Source organism: Monodelphis domestica, chromosome 1 (assembly GCF_027887165.1).
Source record: "Monodelphis domestica isolate mMonDom1 chromosome 1, mMonDom1.pri, whole genome shotgun sequence".
Lineage (NCBI taxonomy): Eukaryota > Metazoa > Chordata > Mammalia > Didelphimorphia > Didelphidae > Monodelphis > Monodelphis domestica.
In genome coordinates, this window is record NC_077227.1 from 82,132,854 (window position 1) to 82,150,425 (window position 17,572).

Genomic DNA, 17,572 nt, shown 5'->3' on the forward strand with positions numbered 1-17,572 from the left:
GTATAAATATAAAATGTATAAAATCCATTTATAAACATAAAATTGAATGTGACTTCTATTCCTTTGATAAAAAGTACAAAAGATATGAAGGGAAATTCCATATGTCTTCAGCATTTAAAAAAAATTGTAGGATGGATGTTGTAACTTCCAATGAGCAGAAAGTTAAGAGAATTGAGCCCTAATACTACCTTTGCTACTTTCTATGTGACTGGACAAGGCTTTCTTTAGTCAAATGAGGGAATTGGACTAGGTGATATGTGAGGTTATTCCAAAATTTAAAAGTTGAAGTTTACTTTAAAAAAATTTTTTATAAATTTTAAGTCTCATTCTGAGGATAACTTCTATTTGTTCTTTTGGCCAATTATGAAGACAAATGAAATAAAGCTAAGTTGACTTTAAATTCACTCTCCTTATAGTGGGTAATCACTGGGAACAAGCAGTTAAATTAGAAAGAAAATTCTTTATGAATTTGATCCAGTTCCATGTTAATGTAGGAATTTCAAACCTTAAACTGAATTATATCTTTGGACAGGAGAGGGCTGTCTTGTTCCACTTAAGGAAATATGTATATTGTATTTTTTCTCCTTTTATTTCTAGTAAATTATTTTGTGGTGAAGTGAAGTAGTCTGAGTGCCAGTTCTGAAGTTAGGAAGTCCTGATGACAAGTTCTACCTTAGAGATATAATAGTTATGTAACCTCTAGACAATTCAAGCCTTTCATTATCTTGACAATTCTCTTAATGCTCTCAGCTGCAGATGAATTGCTAGCCTGCATCAGTGTAGAGAATATATGCATTGTGAATTCCTCACATTAGTGAAATCATAAATCTGGACTAAAAAAACAAATAACCAAATTATAAATGCCCTTTCTTATATTTGCACCTAGGATTAAGCTTGATCATAAAGAGAACATAATGTTATCTACATTTTGATAAGAGTCAGTGCATAGAGCAGAGGTTTCACTTTTTCAATTGTCTCTCAACCTTTTCAATAATTTAAAAATAATAATAGGATTGCAGAAATTTATTCATTTAACATACACCTCTGTTTAATAAAAATGCAAGTGGTTTCATTTGACAGTCATAAGTTCTTCATTACATTACAAAAATTAAATTTTATCAGTTTGGATCATTTTATTTTAGAAACAGTAATAGCCATTCTTGTGTGCTTGTCCTCATTATTCTATGTATTACACATTTACATTTTTAAAGAGCCCCTGCCTTTTAAGAACATATAAGATACCTATGAGATAATTATTTAAGCAACTAGTCAACAGGGAATATATTGAATCTCCCAAAATTCATGTACATGTACATAAATAAATGTAAATTATTGGCCCCACATGCCAGTCTAGTTACAGGAATATAGAACTAGGTGAGAATATATCTGAGAAGTTTGATTCAAGCCTAATCTGGGTTTAGAGGTCCAGAAGTACAGCTAGAATATGTTCTAGGGCTACTTTCTGGAGTTCAGATTTATTCTGAGCGCTGAAGTAGTAGGAGAGGTCAGTGATTTTAAGACCCCCATATATTGAGTAAATGAATTACATGATTAATCAAGTTGGACTTCTTGTTGTTTTTCCATGTAAAGTTACCTCAACCTACCCAAAATTATAGTGTACATATTGTATGCTTATTGAATGAATAAATCTCTGCCATTCTTTTATTAGGTGGTTACCAAGTGTTCAACTACTTTAAAAATTTTTTATTTTTATTATCATACAAAATACACTTCCATTTTGATCATTGTTATAAGAGATATAGATAAAACTCAGATAAAACCAAAACCCCAAAATAAAACTGTAAATTCACTGATGTGAAAGATAGGACACTTTGAATCACATTCATCTGACTCCAGTAGTTCTTTCTCTATAGGTATAGTGTTCCCTGTCATAAGTCTTTCAGGATCATCCAGATCTTCGCTTTGTTGAGAGTACCCAATTCTTTTACAGTTAATCAGTCCTACAGTATTGCTGTAATTGTGTATAATGTTCTGGTTCTGTTTATTTTACTCTGCATCAGTTCATACAGATCTTTCAAGCTTTTTCTAAAATAATTTTGCTTATCATTTCTTATAGCCCAATAGTATTCAATCACAATGTATTCAGCCATACTCCAACTGATGGACATCCCTTCAATTTCCAATTATTAAGCTACTTTTTATTTGCTTTTTTTATTTATATAAGATGAATAGGGGAAAACAAACAAGGAAAAATATTTGTTTGGCTCTTGGTAGAGCAAGCCATATCTCTAACATCTCTGCCTACTAGTTCTCTTTTGCTGGCCTTAAAGAGGCCATGCCTGCTAGAACTTTGGCCTATGGATTATCCACTTGGAATGGAATATGATTAGGGAGAGCAAAACTCTGCTTGAGAGTCAAGGAAGATCTGGCTCTTTGCCTTGCTTCTAGTTTGCTAGGTGGTGAAGTGGATAGAGTGCCTGACCTAGAGTCAGGAAGACTTATCTTCTGAGTTCAAATCTGGCCTGAGACACTTACCAGCTGTGTAACCCTGGGCAAGTCATTTAACCTTGTGTGCCTTAGTTCCTCATGAGTAAAATAAGAAGGAAATGACAAGCCACTCCAGTATCTATACCAAAAATAATCCAAATAAGGTTATGAAGAGTCTGAAGCAACTGAAAATGACTGACCAAGAGAGTAACAATTTAATGGAGCACATGGTGTGTGGATCAAATGAGAGAGCATATGTAAAGCATTCTGTAAACCTTAATGTAGTGTATAAGTGCAAGCTATTATTTCTTTTTCTATACTTTCCCATCATTTAGGAAATATAGTGGAGTAATTTCCTTAGTTTAGGGAACTCCCAGATAAGGGAGCTTCTTTTACTGATGTCATTACCTTCTCTGTAACTTAAATTCTTAGAAAATTGCCTGTGGGGGTGAAGGCCTTTTATTTATTTTTTTTTTGTGCTTCTAATTGCGGGTGTGTGTTATTGATTGATAGATACTGAAAAACAGATCTTTCCTCTAATGTCATTGGGATATTATGAAAACTAATGTTTGTTTGTGAAATACCTTAAAGATGCAAACATTTCTATAGAAATTTCTCTCTAACAGTGCTGTGCTAACATAAATATTTTTGAGAGGGAATAAAAGTAGCCACCTAAGCTTCCTTTTTTTAAATGAATGTTTTCTTGATATTTTTAAGGCCAGATATGTGTTTTGTGGGAAATGATAATAGGAGTGTTTATACAGTTAGAATATTATAAATTGAGATTTCCCATAGCCAGAAATAATCCTATTGTACAGAAGTATATAATGTGATAGACCATTTATTGTCTTCTCAAGATTTGTTAGTTTCTATGAAACCTCTATTTTGTACTTCTCTTTGGATACTTCTGAACCCCCGAATGTTACATATGAGCAAGAGGGACAATAGATGGATGTTCATAAAAACAGATATTAGAAATCCTACTTTAAATATTTATTGATGGCTGTTCAGTTTTCTCATTCATCCACACATCTGTTTCTGGTAAGTGGTAGAGACCTTGCCTTTTGAGAAATGTCTTTTATACAGCTGACTTGCCATAGTTTGGCAATTTTCTGACATAATTTCACAGCAAGAAAGAGATTATGTAATAAATGAAGAAATGGGAGATTAGGCTTCTGATCTACTTTGGGTTAATTATTTTTCTTTCAATTAAATTAGCATTTTACAGATGCCTTTTGTTTTTTACATTATAGTCATTTTTAGGTAAGTCCTATACCCTCTCCAGTGATCCTTCCCTTGTAACAAAGAACTTTCCCTGTTATACAAAACCAATCAGGATTGACAGTTTTGACTTCATTTAGAGTTAGAGTTGGCTTCATTTTAATGTTTGTTTCATTTACCTTATTGTTTTAATCAACAACAATTTATTAGGCAACTACTATGTATTAGGCATTGTGCTAGAACCTAGGGATATAACAGAAGTGAAAATAGTTTGCCCTTGAAGAGCTCACATTCTTTTTGACAGATTAGTTACTGTTTATCTAGTTTTTTTCTGGTTTATTCTAATTCAGTTCATTTAAGCTTTTATGTCCTTGAATTCTTCATATTCTTTTTGTTTTTTATGATTTAGTAATATTCCATTATATTCATATAGTTCAATTTAATTGCCATTCTGCAGTCAATGGTTTTTCATTGTATTTCTTGTTTTGTTAACTTTGTTTTCATTTTACTTTCCTTACATAATTAAAATAAATCCATAGTTTAGACAGGCAGCTGGAATCAAGAGCTATGGTCAGATAAATGTGACCTTTCCCCTCATTGGAGCTATTAATTCACATTAACTGTCTAGTCAATCAATAATGTTTGGGGCATGCCTTAGTCAGTTCAGAATGCTGTGCCACAAATTCTGGAGTACAGATTTACATGAAGAAGTATAAATATAAAACATGTTTTTTGAAGAGATTTATATTCTAGTTGGGAAGACACAATTGACAAATTTAAACAATTAGAAAACAAAGAACTAAACGAAATGTAGCACTAATAGTACCATGGCATATTATTTTATGTGTTGTACAATAATAATGAATGTACAATTTTCTTTCCAGAACATTCACTGTCAGAGAAATCAGAAGGGTCAGATAATGGTAAGTGTTAGGTTTTGATTATTCCTGTGGAATTCTGAAGATTGAATCACGTGAATTAGTGAAGTATCTTAAGCATGCTGATTGAGAAGGTTCCACTTTGAATCATTGTATATTTTAGTTTGGTGTTTCTTAAGTTTCCCTGAAATCTACATTGAGCTTTCATCACATAAGACACCAGAGGACATGATCATTTTCTCAAAAATCATCTGACACCAGAGGGACATGATCATTTTCTCAAATATACTTAAATTTAAGTGTGTTAAGTGAATTATGTGTTCTGCTATAAAAATGTTCAAAATTTATACTCTAGAGGAAAGACAGTTCTCTTTCTTAGTTGCTCTTCTTTTAAACATAATTAATTTATTTTGCTGACCTCATCAGTCCCCATATCTATGTAGATAACTGAGATATCCAGGCCTACTCTCTCTGGAGAAGTCCATCACCTTCGATTGTACCACAGTGTATCAGTTTCTGTGTACAATGTTTTCCTGGTTCTGCTCCTTTCGCTCTGCATTGACTCTCTATTCAGCTTCTCAAACTGGATGTACTAAAATTCAAACAAACTTTACCTTTTTTCTTCTCTAAAAACATACCTGTTCCAAATTTCCCTATTTCTGTTATAAACATGGTCCCAAGGAATTTAGAGCAAAGTGGCTTAGATCTTCCCAGATCTAAGAGATCTATGGTCTCTGAAGGCACAGTTTGGATGCTAGAATAACTCTGAGAAGATAGGATAGAATTAATATCACTGATTTCATAATCTAGTATTTATCTCTTTGATCTCCAATCTAATCTACAATTCATTACATTTCACATTGATCTATATTATTATTGTTTTTGTTGATGGCTTACATCTTGCAACTTTGCTAAAATTGTTGTTTCAATTAGTTTTTTAGTTATTTCTGTAAGGCTCTCTAAGTAGATCATCATATCATTTGCAGAGAGTGATAGTTTTGTTCCTTTGTTGCTCATTTTTATTCCTTCAGTTTCTTTTTTTTGTTGTTTTATTGCTATAGCTAACATTTCTTTTTTTTTCCCCAATTTTATTTTATTTTATTTTTTAATTTTTAAACATTATTTTATTTGGTCGTTTTCATACATTATTCACTGGAAACAAAGATCATTTTCTTTTCTTCCCCCCCCCCCCCCCCTTTCCCTCTCCCATAGCCGACGCACGATTCCACTGGTTATCACATGTGTTCTTGACTCGAACCCATTTCCCTGTTGTTGGAATTTGCATTATAGTGTTCATTTAGAGTCTCTCCTCAGTCATATCTCCTCCAACCCTGTAGTCAAGCAGTTGCTTTTCATTGGTGTTTTTACTCCCACAGTTTATCCTCTGCTTGTGGGTAGTATATTTTAGATCCCTGCAGATTGTTCAGGGACATTGCATTGACACTAATGGAGAAGTCCATCACCTTCAATTGTACCACAGTGTGTCAGTCTCTGTGTACAATGTTTTCCTGGTTCTGCTCCTTTCGCTCTGCATCACTTCCTGGAGGTTGTTCCAGTCTCCATGGAATTCCTCCACTTTATAGCTAACATTTCTAATACAATATTGACATCTTGCTTCATAGAATTCTGATCTTAGTGGAAAGTCTTCTACTTTGGAAAGACTCCCATATACTTACTTTTGGTTTTATATAAATATTACTTATCATTATAAGAAAATCTTCATGTATTCCTATGCTTTCTGTTGTTTTTTAATAGGAATAGGTATTCTATTTTTGTCAGAATCTTTTTCTTATATCTATTGGTATAATCCTATGATTTTTGTTGTTGTTGTTAATTATACTTATGGTTTTCCTAATAGTGAACCAGCTCTGCATTTCTGGGATATAAATCCCATCTAATTGTAGTGATTATTTCTGTCATCTCCTAGCTAGCATTTTACATTGATATTCATTAGGAAATATGGTCTACTGTTTTCTTTACCTATTTCTGCTCTCTCTGGTTTAAAGATCCACCTTTTTTTTTTTTTTAAATAAAAACCCTTACCTTCTGTCTCCAAGACAGAAGAGTAGTAAGGGCTAAGCAATAGGGGTTAAGTGACTTGCCCAGGGTCACACAGCTGGGAAGTGTTTGAGGCCAGATTTGAACCTAGGACCTCCCATCTCTAGGCCTGGCTCTCAATCCACTGAGCTACCCAGCTTCCCCCTAAAGATCCACCTTTTAAAGGACACTAGTATTCTTTTACAAAAAAATTCAAATTGAGGGTTATCCAAACAACAGTGAGGAGGCCCCTGATAGAAAGTAAATAACAACATGTTGCTAATCATAATCCTTAAAGATAATAATTGTTCAATCAAGATAAATGCCTGTTTCCTTCCTTCCCTCCTCTTCCTCCTCTCCCTCCCTTCTTCCCTCTCTTCCTGATGGACCAGCCAAAGCCTGGAGCATGTTATGTGGATCCTCTGTGGAAGATATAGGCAAGAATTGTCCTGGATGAGTTGCAGCATATGTAGTTGAAGGAACTACTTAGAATGATGAGATCTGTCACTACATTGAAGCAAGATATTGGAGAGACTGTATTTTGTTTGGCCTCAAAGACCAGAATTTAGAACAATGTTTGGAAATTACAAAAAATAGTTTTTATTTGATATAAGGAAGAACTTTCTAACAATTAGAGCTAGCTAAAAGTATAATGGTTTGCCTCGGAAAAATTCCCCATCATTGAAAGTCTTTAATGGAGGCTGTAGGACCACTTGTTGAAAATGTTTCAGGAAGAATTCCTTTTGAGGTATAGGGTATACCTGGTGAGCCCTGAGTGTTCACCTACCTGTGGGTTTCTTTCTGCCTGAGGTAACATTGCTAGGAAGTTGAAGAGCTGAGACTCAAACTTGAATCTTCTAGCTGTTGCTAAATAAGCTCTGTCAACCTAGTTGAGCTTATCCGTTCCTTACCTTATCTACCATGTTTCCTCCTTTGAACCTATGGATGCTGGGTTCAAATGTGGCCTCAAACACTTCTTAACTGTGTGACCCTGGGCAAGTCACTTGACCCCCATTACCTAGCTACCCATCTCTAGGCCTGGCTTTCAATCCACTGAGCCACCTAGCTACCTCCCAAAGAACTAGCTCTTCTTTTTTCCTTACCTTATTGAAATGAGCTTTCATAGAAATAGAGCAAATGGATTATATATTTTTTTCATGTAATTCAAATTGTGATACTAGTAATTGCCTCTTAAATGCTCATTATTGAGCCTAAGGTTGATTATTTCCAAACTTTTATTATATTTTATTTGCATTTAAATTAGCAGGATATCCAGTGGTTCTCTTTCCCCCTGTGTTGTTGTTGCTGCTGTTAGAATTCTGTGCCAGAATAGACTAGATTAGGACCAAAGTTCAGATACTTATGTTGATATAAGGATCGGAGTCCAACAGATTTAGGGCCACCATAGCAAATCAATACTACTTTGTTTTCACAGTGTATAAACCAGGTAACATTGTACACTGACAAACAGAATTCATCTTTCTTTCCTTCTTTCTTTTAACATAAATGGTTGTTATTGACGAGAAATCATTTACTTTCCAATTAATTTTTGATTTGGGTCTCCATGTACCCTTGCCGATCAATATTTTAATTGCCTTGTGATCTGAAAAGGCTGCAGTTAATATTTCTGCTTTTCTGCATTTAAGTGCCATGTTTCTATGACCTAGTGTATGATCTATTTTTGTGAATGTGCCATGTGGTGCTGAAAAGAAGGTGTATTCTTTTTTGTCCCTATTTATTTTTCTCCATATGTCTATTAATTCTAATTTTTCTAAGATTTCATTCACCTCTTTTACCTCTTTCTTATTTATTTTTTGATTTGATTTATCTAAATTTGATAGTGGTTGGTTCAAGTCTCCCACTAATATGGTTTTACTGTCTAATTCCTCCTTCAATTCTCCTAGTTTCTCTATTAAAAATTTGGATGCTATACCATTTGGTGCATACATGTTGATTAGTGATATTTCCTCATTGTCTATATTTCCTTTTAGCAGAATATATTTACCTTCCCTGTCCCTTTTGATCAGGTCTATTTGTACTTTGGCTTTGTCAGATATCATGATTGCAACTCCTGCCTTCTTTCTATCGGTTGAGGCCCAAAAGGTCTTACTCCAACCTTTAATTCTAACCTTGTGAGTGTCAACCCGTCTCATATGTGTTTCTTGAAGACAACATATGGTAGGGTTTTGTGTTCTAATCCAATCTGCTATTTGTCTGCGTTTTATGGGTGAGTTCATCCCATTCACGTTCAAAGTTATGATTGTTATTTGTGGATTCGCTGGCATTTTGATGTCTTCCCCTAGTTCTGACCTTTCTTCTTTAGCTTTCTCCTTTTGAACCAGTGATTTACTTTAGGTCAGTCCTCCTAGTCCCCTCCCTTGAGATGCTTCCCTTTCTAGCCCCTCCCTTTTTATGCTCCCTTCCCCTCCCCCCTCTCCTTCCCTCCCTTTTTGTACTCCCTCCCCCATCCCCCTCCTTAATTTTCCTTTCTTTCTTGCCCTAATGGATAAGATAGAATTCAGGATCCCACTGGATCTAGATGTTCTTCCCTCTCAGATTTGATTTCACTGAGAGTAAGGTTTAAGTAATTCCACTTCACGCTCTCTTCCTCTCCTTCTCATATGAGAGTTCTTCCCCTCCCCTTCCCATGTGTATCTTTATATGGGAAAGTTTATTCTATTGATTCCCCCCCTATTTCTTGAAGTTAATCTTAGTATTATCACGGTTCCCCCCTCCCTTTTCCTTTTTTTGCCCCAACTTTCCCCAAATCTTCTTAATTCCCCAATCTTTCCCTATGCATGTTTCTTCTAACTACTCTTATGATGATACAATTTATAAGAGTTACACAAAACATTTTCCCCACATATTAATATATATAATTAGATGTAAATGTAGTCCTTATAGAAGAGAGTTTGACTTAAAGAGAAAGATAAGATTTATCTTCTTTTCCCTTTCTTTCATATTTACCTTTTCATGTTTCTCTTGCTTTCTGTGCTTGGATATCGAACTTTCCACAGAGCTCTGGTCTTTTCTTAGCAAATGCTTGGAAATCTTCTATTTTGTTGAATGCCCATACTTTCCCCTGGAAGTATATAGTCAGTTTTGCTGGGTAGTTGATTCTTGGTTGGAGACCCAGCTCTCTTGCCTTTCTAAATATCGTGTTCCATGCTTTGCGGTCTCTTAGTGTATTAGCCGCTAAGTCGTGTGTGATCCTTATGGGAGCCCCCTTATATCTGAAGCTCTTCTTCTTGGCTTCTTGTAGGATTTTCTCCTTTACTTGGAAGCTCTTGAGTTTGGCAATTACATTCCTAGGCGTTGTCTTTTGGGGATTTAGTATAGAAGGTGTTCTATGAATCCTTTCTATTTCTATTTTGCCCCCTTGCTCCAGAACGTGGGGGCAATTTTCTTTTATAATCTCCTCTAGAATAATATCCAATTTGTTGTTTACCTCTGGTTTTTCTGGGAGACCGATGATACGGAGATTTTCTCGTCTTCCTTTGTTCTCCAGGTCCGTGACCTTCTCAGTGAGATATTTTCTGTTTTCTTCCAATTCATTAATTATTTGGGTTTGCTTTATTGATTCTTGCTGTTTTATCATCTCACTTTCTTCGAGGTGCTTAATTCTGGTCATTAGGGACTGGATTTGCTTTTCAGCCTTGTCTGCCCTTCTATTGGATGCTTCGAGTTCTTTTTCCAATTGAGCAGTCTTATCTGTCAGACAGCTGATCTCTTTCTCCCATTTTTCTTTCCAGAAGGTTTCCATCTTTTGGATAAGTTCCAGTTTGAGATCTTCCAGAGCTTGTTGATAGTTTCCATTTTGGGAGGCGTGTTCTGAATTTTTTTGGATTTCCTCCTCATTCTCCTCTTTTCCTTGGGTACTTCCACCATAAAAGTTTTCAATAGTCACTTTTTTCCCTTTCTTCCTGGAGGCTTGATTTTGGGCCATGTGAGCCATCCCTTTGGTGGTTTTATTTCCCTTTCCTTTTTGGTCTGGGGTCTGGGTTATAAGAGCGGTTTTTCTGTGAATTTAGGTTGCTTCAGACTAGTTCTTCCCAGCCTCCGAGCCCAGGTATTCAGCTCCGCCCAGATAATCAGTGCGCGTTGTTCAGCGCAGCCCGCCCCAAGTCCAGGTCCGCTGGATTCTCCAGTGAAAGCGCCCTGAGACGTTTTTTCCTGGCAGTCCCCAGATCCCAAGGACCCTGGAGTGCCCTCCCAGACAGAGACGCTCCCCACTCACTCGCTGTCCTGGTGAGCGCTCAGGTAGCTCACTCTGGTTTAGTGGGGGAGGTGGGGTGGGGGAAGGGCGGCTCAGTTCACTTTTCTGTGCAAGCTTTTCCTTCTTATTTTAGTGTGGAAATGTTCAAGCCCCACGTACCTTTGCCTCTGTGGGGTACTGGGGAGTCCTTCTGTTCCTCCAAAGGTGATTTTATGCTCCTTTGATGTAGTCTATTTCGTTCGGTGCTGGGGAGAGGAAGCGTGCCGTGTCTAGATTGCAGCCATGATTACCCGGAAGTCGAGAAATCATTTACTAACATTGCTTTATGCAGACATAATTTTAATGCTATCTAACATTTTGCAATACTGTTTAATATAAAAACCATCAAAAGAGGATCATTTAAAATTAGTTGTAAACTTAAATTTTTCTTGGAAATTTTTTTATATATTTGGAAAGCATTTTAACATAATAGGTTACTATAGTTTTTTCTAGAGCTAGAAGTTTTCACTAAACTTTAAAAATCAAGTCCCTCAAATCTTAATCCTGCTATAAACATGAAGCCTACAGAAATAATAATTTACAGCATATATATAATATAATATAAAAAAGCTCAAATGGTAAAATGTAATCATCCTTTGTGCCTGACAGATAAATTGCTGCTCCCAGAAGTTCATTAGTAAAGCAATTGCTATAGTTATTTTATCTTGGTGAAACTTGAAGGATCATTTCATGAGCCATTAAATCTTTGATCTTTCTGCTGAGAATTTCAGTGGAAGATTGTTACACACCTGTTGTTTTACTCAGGTTTTTTTTAAAGGGTACTTAATGTTTGTTGGCTTATGCAATTAAGTTTGCAAGATGCTACAATGATAGAAGCCAAGTTGCAGTTAGATTCAAAGTTAATTTAATTGTGACAGTGATTGTGTTGTGGACATAGGGTTATTGGTTGCTCAAAATGTGTTTGTTTTTTAATCACTTTCAAATTTTAATTTCCTCAGAAAATTGTGATGAGGAAGAAAGTACTTCAGAAGCAGACCTATGGAAGGGTCCTCAGCAGGAAACAGATGAAAAATCACAGTAAGTGTTGCTGTTCATAGGCAGTGCACAAACTTAAAAACCTGCTCTGTAAGTTACCATTTTGTCCTGTCTTTTAGCAAGTAATGCAGAGGTACAACATCATAAATGGCTGCTTTTATGGCAGAGATGACATGACTTAGGGATAACAGAATCTGTTCCAACTAATTTTCTAGAGCCACAAAGAGAATAAAACAGAATGATCTAGCTCTTGTTGTAAATGCACCACTTGGCTACTGGAGCCTTTTGTATTTTAGTAACAGTCACAAAAAAAAGACAAGGTTGTGTAGAAGAACCAGTAGGTGGCCATCTATCCACTTCTTAAATTCTTCTAGTATATACTTAAATAGTGTATAAGTAGTATATACTTTTAAAACTCCTGGGATAACTTGTCCCATGGAGAAAGAAATAATAAGCCATTTTCATTTTATATTCCATAGATTAAAAATCAAATTTTCTTAAACCTTTCTAGGAAAATCTCTAAATAGTAGAAGAAATAGACTTGTAGATTTAATTGTAATATTTTTTTCTTTTAACAGGGAAGAAGAGTTTGATGAATATTTTCAAGATTTATTTCTGTGAAATATTAAGGAAATATTAAGCCTTTATTCCTTAATTTGAACATTTTCTTTGTATCTCTTTTTTAATTGATTGTTTTTATGTTTTCTCTATTAAGTTGAAACTTGAAAAGTTTCTCTTTAGAAATAACCAAACATCAAGCAAATCTGATAGTAATGAGCTTTATAAGATATATGATTTCTATTACTGAATGTGTTCAGCCAAACCTATAGACCCAATTACTTCTATAGAGCTTTAAATCACTTGGCTACACAAAGTCAGTTGCATCTTTGGACTTTCTCAAGAAAGATGAAATATGGTTTTATTTTATCCTTATTCACAAAGAAATACTATCCACCTGTTAGGAAAAAATCTTCCTGCATTACTTTCCCCCGCAGATTTCTTCCTCATGTCCAGCTCATATTTGACCATAGAAGATAATTCTTGTCTTATAGCTACTTCCCTATAATAATATGAAAACCATTTGAAAGAAATCTTCGAGTTAAGATTGCAAGATGGAGAGAACCACAAGAAGCCTACTGATCTCCTTGCCTCTGTTCTTTTCCACATACTCCTAAATGGAATTTGTTAGGGAACAGAGGAGCCAGATTGGTTCTGAACACTGCAAAGCCTCTACTTGAGATGAGGGAAGAGAAGTGTGAGGTAGGATTTGGGAAGAGATATTGATTGACAAGGTAGGCCTCCTATTGTTAAATTTAAAGAGAATTATCCCTAAAAAATCAATTTGATTCTGTGTTTTATTCCTTACTGTTAGCATGTTCTTTGTTTAAGTTGCTACTTGGAAGTTAGGCACTTTCTGAAATATGTTATAAGTAAAGTCCTTCTGTAGGGAATATGATTATAGTGAAGTTTATGGACCATTGGCTGGAGAGCTGAAAAACACGAGTTCATGTCTTGCTTTTTGATCCCAGGCAAATCATCCAAGTTCTCAGTGTCCGTAGACAAAACTATGAGACTTGAAGGAATTTGCAGGAACATGCAAACCAGGCAAAATTGCAGAGAAGCAAAGGAGATGAGCTTTGGAATGTTGGTGAGGGAGAATTCTAGAAGGCAACGGAATCTAAGGGAACCGATTGGAAACCTAGAGGCTTTTGGGAGCTGGAACTCTGGTGGGAGTCAGCCCTGGACCTTTTCTCCTGATCTAGGCAGCTTTTTCTATCCCCAAAGTGCTTCCTGAGAAAGACTTGTTGAATTCCTGTTCCTAAATACCTGGAAATCTCTACCTGTGTGGACTCTATCAAGAAGCAGTTTACCTGAGGGGCTTGCCCAGAGGGGAGACTGAACAGAGCCAGCAGGAGTTCCCACTCCTTGATCTGCTAATAGCCAAGAGACTTGATCCATTGATTTAGCCTAGGGTTAGCTATTGTCAGGGAACATTTAGATCAGATGGGATTTTCCACGGTTGCCTTGGCTAAGGCCGAAGGCTGAACTTTATTACTCTTTGTGGCTTATCAGCCAGGGCTCCTCCATCCTTTTCCCTTACCTACCCTTGTTACCCTTTTAAATAAATCTTGAAACTCGAGAGAAGCAGTCAGATCTAACTATTAGGATATAAGAAGGGACCAGTTGGAGGGGTTTGGGGGAGAGAGGGTCTACATTTGATTGAGCTAGGCCAAGTCTCAATCACCTGCCATTCCCTCTCTTCCAAACAAGTCTGTCAGAAGAAATTCACCTCAGGAAGTTAGGTGAAGCCAGATTCCTAGCAAACCATCATTCTTCTCTCCTTGAGGTGTTGTTTCTCTCTGGCACAGTTGCTGTGTAACCCCTTATCATACAAACTAAGCTGATCCAGCTTAGGGGGCCCAAAAAAGGTACTTGTTCCCTAAGTTTTATAGAAGTTACCCTGCAAGACCAAGTCAAGAAAAACATTCTTGGTCACCAGTTATATCCTGCAGGGCTTCTTGGTGCACCTTTTAACTGCTCACAAAAGAGGAGCAGAGTGAGACATCCATTTTGATCCCTGTCTTGAAGGAAGGCATCCTGTTAGGTCAAGTCACGTTAAACCCTGACCACCTATTACATCCATCTTTCAGGGACTTCCCAATTTACTTTTTACAGACTCTCTCATCTTATAGAGCAGATATCAATCTGCATCAGTAGAAGGTTTCCCTGGGCAAGTGAAAGCACAGGTCCAGACCATCACCTTAATAGAAGGCGTTATAAGAAACTGTGGGAATGGTTGTAGTAAGTGTTTTTGTTGGTTTGGTTAATTGCCTACAAAAAAATATCCCACTACAAAAATGCTTTCTATGATTTCTATCCATGAAATAGTGACTTTCTATAAAAGTTGTTAGTTTTATTCTGTTTATGGGGAAGAAGAAAAGAGAAGTAAGCAGTTATTCCCAGTCCCTCTTTCCCCTCCTACCTAAATTCCTGGACCATTTACATCAATAAAATATCACACAAAAATGTTTTACAAGCTTGGAGGTGGGATTAAAAAGGTTTGAATGGCTCTCTTCACTTAGTAATTCACTTCAGAAAATCAGAAGCTATATTTCATCCCTTACTTCTTTGTAAGAGTATGATTTATAGTACTATAATCATAGCAATATTGCTGCATGTTACACAGTCTGGTTTATTTACCAAGTGCTTTTGTCACAAAAATCCTATGACAAGTAGTAATGTTTACAACACGATTCCACTACAACTACTAAAATATATATAACACGATTCCACTACAGCTACTAAAATATCTTATATATTTTACCAATTCAGACTGGTTTTCTCCTGTGGTAGTTACTCTAAATTATAGAAGTTTTATTTAGGAAAAATTAGGAAGTCAGTGAAATTTGTCTTCTCTACTCCATCATGATTATACTTTTCATAACTCATTATGCCATTATTTTGGTATCCTCTTTTAGGTACCTACTTCTATCCAGTCAGGGGGCATGTCTGGCACTCTTTCACTTTAGGCTTATCTTTTCTTGACTGGCATCCTCACTATGTTTTTCCTCATTTAGTACTCCAAGTAGAATTTGTTATTATGGGCCGCTGGGCCCTATGTACAAAATTATTGTATATGTCAGACACTAATAATCTTGGTCTTGGAGAGTTTGTGTGCTTTCCAAACTGTTTGCCTTTGAGAAAACCTACATCAGTTTTTAAAGACTTTTTAAAATAGAGCTGATTGATTATAATATTAAAACATAAAATTTGTAATTAAACTTTTTTAATGTTTTCTATAGATATTTATTTAATTATCAGGTTTGGTGTATTTTAGGTACTGTGGAGAACAACATGGATTATGCAATTGGTTCTATGCCATTAGGAAGAAGTAAATAGTCCATTCCTGGGTTTGTTACTATAGCATGTAACCTACATTGTGTTAAATGAATTCTCTACTCAAGTTACCATTAGCATATTGTTTTTAAAGAAATTGTGTCCTAATGATTAAAAAGAATGTGATTTTTGAGGATGAAAAGGATTTGATATTTTTGTAAACCAGAGAATAAGGTAGAAATAGTTACACATACAATAAAGACATTTTAATTAAATACTTTAATTCTTTATATCTTTGGTACTGAGAAAGAACAAATTCCTATAGTAATTGAAAATCACAATGGAAAACATGAATTTAATACATTGTAGTATTGTAGGTATTGTTTTTGAATGAAAAATCTTTAAGTCTGAGCACAAATTTAATGTTAATTGAGCAAAGAGATGGAACCAAGATAATGCAGTAGAAGGAAGCAATGAAACTGAGCTCTCATCCACAAAAGTACTCCAAACAAATCTAGAAAATGAACCAAGTTGCATCCTAATGGGGAAATTCCAAAAGAGTTCATTCTTGAGTTCTTTGGTAGGTATACAGAGAAAAGATAGAGGGGTCTGTGGACATTGCAGAGAGGTCAGGCCAAGAGTATATCATTCATGGAGCATTATAGTGTCCAGAGACAGGCTGTGTACCAAGGGCAAGAGGAGATCCTAGATCCATATCAGGGCACTAAGATAGGGACACGTGCCAGTTGGCAGTTTTGTTACCCACTACCTGGCTCTGGGTCACAAATCCAGGACAGAAAGGAAGAGCACTTGCCCTGGGTGACAAACTGAGAAAAGATGAAGTTTAAAAGAAAGCAGCAGCAATATGGCTCTGACTATAGGAGTATAACATGATCTTGATTCCAGCATCTAACCCAGCCTACAGGCAAATAACCAGGGCAAGAATCCTAGACCAAAGGGGATTCTATCACTTTGAACCAGTAAAACTTCTGACTAACTAATAGGGTCTGAGTCTAGAATCATTCAACTATTATTTAGAAAACCTGGGTCAAGAATTTGCAGACCTCAGACCAGGTAGGCACAAGACTGTGCCCTACATCACACTCCTTTGGGAGCTTTGAAAGCTTGCAGATCCCCATCCTGTTCCTGAAATCCTGGGACAACCCAACCCTTAACATCCCCCCCAAACAGCAAAAAGACCAGACCTCCCCATAAGTGCATCAAATCTGAACTAAGGAAGTAGACTGGAAGAATAGGCAAGCAGAAAAAAATCCCACAATAAACATTATTATGGTGGCAAGAATACTCAAGACCCAAATGCAGACGAGAACAACTTCAAAATATCTATAGAGCCTCAAAGAAAAACACAGCTTGGGGAACAACTTAACTAGAATTCCTAGAAAAAATGAAGCAAGTGTTTTGAAAAATTTTTTTAGAGATTCTATAAATGAAATGGGAGCATTTAAAACAGTTGAGAAAGAAATGAGAACTATGGAAGAAAGAATTGGAAAGGGAATTAACAGCTGGCATGCCACAAGAGGGTACAAATACCTTGCCCAAACTACAAACTCTGAAAATTAGAGTATACCAATGATTATATTAAATAACAAGAAATATTAAAATCAAGAGGCTGACAAAAAATAAAAGAAAATGTAAGCTACCTCATAGCTAAAACAACTGATATGGAAAACATTAAGGAGAACATGTAATGAATTGTTGGACTACCTGAAAGCCAAAACCAAAGACTGAGCCTAGACATCCTATTTCAAGAAATTAAAAAAAAAACACTACTCAGATTTCTAAGAACCAAAGGATAAAGTGGAAACAGAAAGAATCCACAGATCACTTCCTGAAAGATACCTCCAAATGAAAACTCCCAGGAATATCATAGCCAAAATCC

General features: G+C 35.9%; 1 protein-coding gene across 2 annotated transcripts in view; it reads left to right on the forward strand.

The window, feature by feature from the left end:
- Positions 1–15,947, forward strand: part of LOC100023687 (protein FRA10AC1) — a 66,232-nt gene extending 50,285 nt beyond the window's left edge. For both annotated transcript variants that reach the window (XM_007478790.3, XM_007478789.3), the window contains 3 exons: positions 4,554–4,592; positions 11,799–11,877; positions 12,414–15,947. In XM_007478790.3, coding sequence (XP_007478852.1) covers positions 4,554–4,592; positions 11,799–11,877; positions 12,414–12,456 — 161 coding nt within the window. In that variant the 3' untranslated portion in view covers positions 12,457–15,947. The remainder of the gene's footprint in view (positions 1–4,553; positions 4,593–11,798; positions 11,878–12,413) is intronic.
- Positions 15,948–17,572: the final 1,625 nt, after the last annotated feature.